This window comes from Emericellopsis cladophorae (genome assembly GCF_022114955.1).
Source record: "Emericellopsis cladophorae strain MUM 19.33 chromosome Unknown NODE_131_length_18535_cov_114_967819, whole genome shotgun sequence".
NCBI classification, from domain to species: domain Eukaryota; kingdom Fungi; phylum Ascomycota; class Sordariomycetes; order Hypocreales; family Bionectriaceae; genus Emericellopsis; species Emericellopsis cladophorae.
The window spans coordinates 6,841-9,815 of NW_026251056.1; the positions used below are offsets into that span (position 1 = coordinate 6,841).

The window sequence follows — 2,975 nt, forward strand, 5'->3', positions numbered from 1 at the left end:
CGTAATAAGCGGGCTCCTCGTCTATGTCATAAAACGGTATCTATAATATTACGTGCCTTACTACGACCTAAGCCGTGGCAGGATTACCTTACTTAATATATATCAGATTATTATACTAAAAGTTAGAAGCTATACGATTTATCACGGCTTATAGTGGTAGTACCTCCACACTGATAGCTAAGCCGTGTGGAAGAGATCGTAGAGAATCTCTTTCGGTCACCGAGACTCCTTCTCCTTTATTTATACGAGGAAAATATTCTGCTCCCGTTAGCTCTACGCGTTAGTGATCGGAACGACTGGTTATAGCCCACCTTACGTAGTCGACCTCCCTATCCGATAAAGTGATAGTAGATATACACCGAACCCGGCGCTATAAGGAACGAAGCGGCAAGCTATTATTATCGGGGCGTCGGGGTAGTCGTAGAATCCCGTAAATAAAACCATTTTGTCTTTAGTAGTGGTCGTGTGCTAAGAATATCGCTAGGTCGGTGTGGAGGAAGGTGATATAGCCGGGAATAACCATAAGATTCTTAAGTCGAGGTAGCGGCGTTACTACGGGAGATAATAATAGGTTATTCTAGCATAGTTATCTCCTCTCTTACTAGTAAGCAAGTGGCGCGAAAAGGCGTATGTGTAATACCCCGTTAGAAAAGCAATATCGCGTGTATGTATATATATCCGTAATTAGCTCCGTGTCCTTAAGACGAGGCTCTAGGCGTTAGGCGCTCTCAGCTTTCTAAGTCACGTTATTTATATCCGTGTCGGGGTAGTAGGGGAGGCGTGTCTTATATAAGGAGGGGAAGTTAATGTGATTGGGTAGGGCAGGCAGGGGTTGCCTCCTCGGACGCAAAAGGGCGAGGGAATACTTAGTCCGTAGTGTTGAGTAGCTCCAGGCCGCCGAGCAACCAAGTTGGCAAGCCGTCATGACTCCCGTGACTCCTGATCGCAACCGTGACATCTTCTCACGCACCACCCAACCTCAAATTAAGGAAGCTCGGCAGCCCCCAGATGACTGGGACGACAGGGCTCCGAGCGGAAGTTTGTGGCAGGGAGCTCTACGGCGCCAAAGTGACTGCCAAACTTGGGCTCAGCGTACATGTTCATCCCTGGCAACTCTGCGGGACCGTGGGCCTGGGCATTGGGGTCCGTCGCGGCAAACGCGGGATTCAACGGCCCGGGCATGGGGGAGTACATTCCCCAGCCAGCACTGGCAGTACCCTTGCCCGACGGCTGCATGTAGGCGGCGCCGGCCCCTCCGCCGGGTGGACTCATCTGAGTCATTGGGCTCCGGGGGCGCAGGATGGAGCTGCCCGTCGTCATGGGGCTCAGGACGGGGGCTGGCACCCCCGTGGTGACCGTCGGGAACTGCGCGGGCGAGGCGGCGTAGTAGCCGGCGGTTGACATGGTGCTGCTCAGCACCGAGACGGCGGAGCTGCCTGTCGGCATGGGTTGGAGCATCGACGGGGCGCGGCTGACGGGCGGGTTGGCGAGAACTGCGTCGCCAAAGATGGCGCGAAAGCCTCCCTCGTCGCGGGATCTGATTGTGCCTCCACGGGTGATGGCCGGGGTCGGAGTCGCGGGGGGTACCCTGCCTTGGGTGTGTAGGGGCAGTGATGCCCTGGCCGTCGCATCGATGCCCTGCTGGGTGGGGGTCTGACTCGGGGAGGATCCGTAGGCCGGTACTTGAGGGGCCGCCGAGTACGTGCTGGTCTGCATGGGCGAGGAAGAGACCGTCTCCTGGGCCGGGGTTGGATAGGGGGTAGTCATCTGGCTCTGGGGCGGATAAGGTGTCGCCTTCTGGGGGTGGGTTGGATACCGGGCGGCCTGATGCGGGGGCATCGATGCCGGCTGGTGCGGCAGCGACCATGTAGGCTTATTAGGCTGGTGGGGTGGAGTATGTGTCGTGGTCCGGTGAGCTGGCGGATAGGTGACTGGAGGCGGGCGAGCACCACTGGTGACCGACGGGCAGTATGGCGGAGGCGGCGCATCAGCCCCGTCCGTCATGTTGTTGGAGTTGGCCCCCGGGATATGGCCAGATGTAGATGTGCTCCACGTTGCGGCCCGGGACGGACCCGGTAAGCTGTGGTCGTCTGTACACGTCCAGTGTTGGAGACGGTGGGAGGAGGAGGAGGCAATGGCGGTGGATGCACGTACCTGATCTCCCCATCAGACCTCCCAGCAGAGCCAGATTGTCGATAAATTTTGTCGGCTTGGGCTCCGACTTGTTCTCGCCGGGGCCAACGGGGGCCATGAGGGCAATGTTGCGGAGAAAGTTGAGCTCGGCCAGGACGGTGGCGTGCTGGCGTGACAGCATGGGCTCCTGGGCCTTGATGGTTTTCTCGTCATTCAAAACCCATGCCATGCGGTCGAGGAAGGAGATCCTGCTCTTGCCCGGGTCCGGGCGGCACTTCTCGACAATGGCGCACACCTCGCGGAGACTGTCGGTGGCGGTGGATATGATGTTGTTGACGCGCTCGAGCACGAGCGGCCGCTTCTCGAGGAGGGCCAGGTACGTCTGACGGAGCTCAATGAGGTGCTGGACGTCCTGGTAGCAGGTTCGGATGAGGCCGAGGCAGTACCGGACGCCGTCGGGGACCTGGGCAATGTCGATGCCGAAGAGGACCAGGTGGTACGTCACCCGCAGGCCGGCAATGATTTGGACCGGCTCCATCTCTCCGTGCGTGCGTCTACACGAGAGATGCTGGCATGAGGATAGTGCTACGCTGAGTACTGCATACAGTGACTAACGAGTAGGCGAGAGAGGCTTGAATATGTCGGTTCAGCAAGTGAGGAGAAGGCTAGGATGTCCATATCTTGGAGCTATGGATGATAGATCAGCAGGCTGAGGCTCCGGACCGCGCAAGGTACAGTTTCCAGCCAAGTATAGCACGGACCACGTGTCGAGACCGCAGGATGGGAGTTTGGGAACACGCAGATACAGCTTCGGACATGCACTCGACACCTTTGCCAAGCCT

The 2,975-nt window shown here is 57.7% G+C and overlaps 1 protein-coding gene across 1 annotated transcript; it reads right to left on the reverse strand.

Moving 5' to 3' along the window:
- Positions 1–984: 984 nt before the first annotated feature.
- On the reverse strand, positions 985–2,671 carry J7T54_008305 (uncharacterized protein; the record flags this gene model as incomplete). Its single annotated transcript, XM_051510590.1, has 2 exons — positions 985–2,090; positions 2,155–2,671. The coding sequence occupies 2 exons, from the start codon at positions 2,669–2,671 to the stop codon at positions 985–987; spliced, it is 1,623 nt and encodes a 540-aa protein (XP_051358523.1).
- Positions 2,672–2,975: the final 304 nt, after the last annotated feature.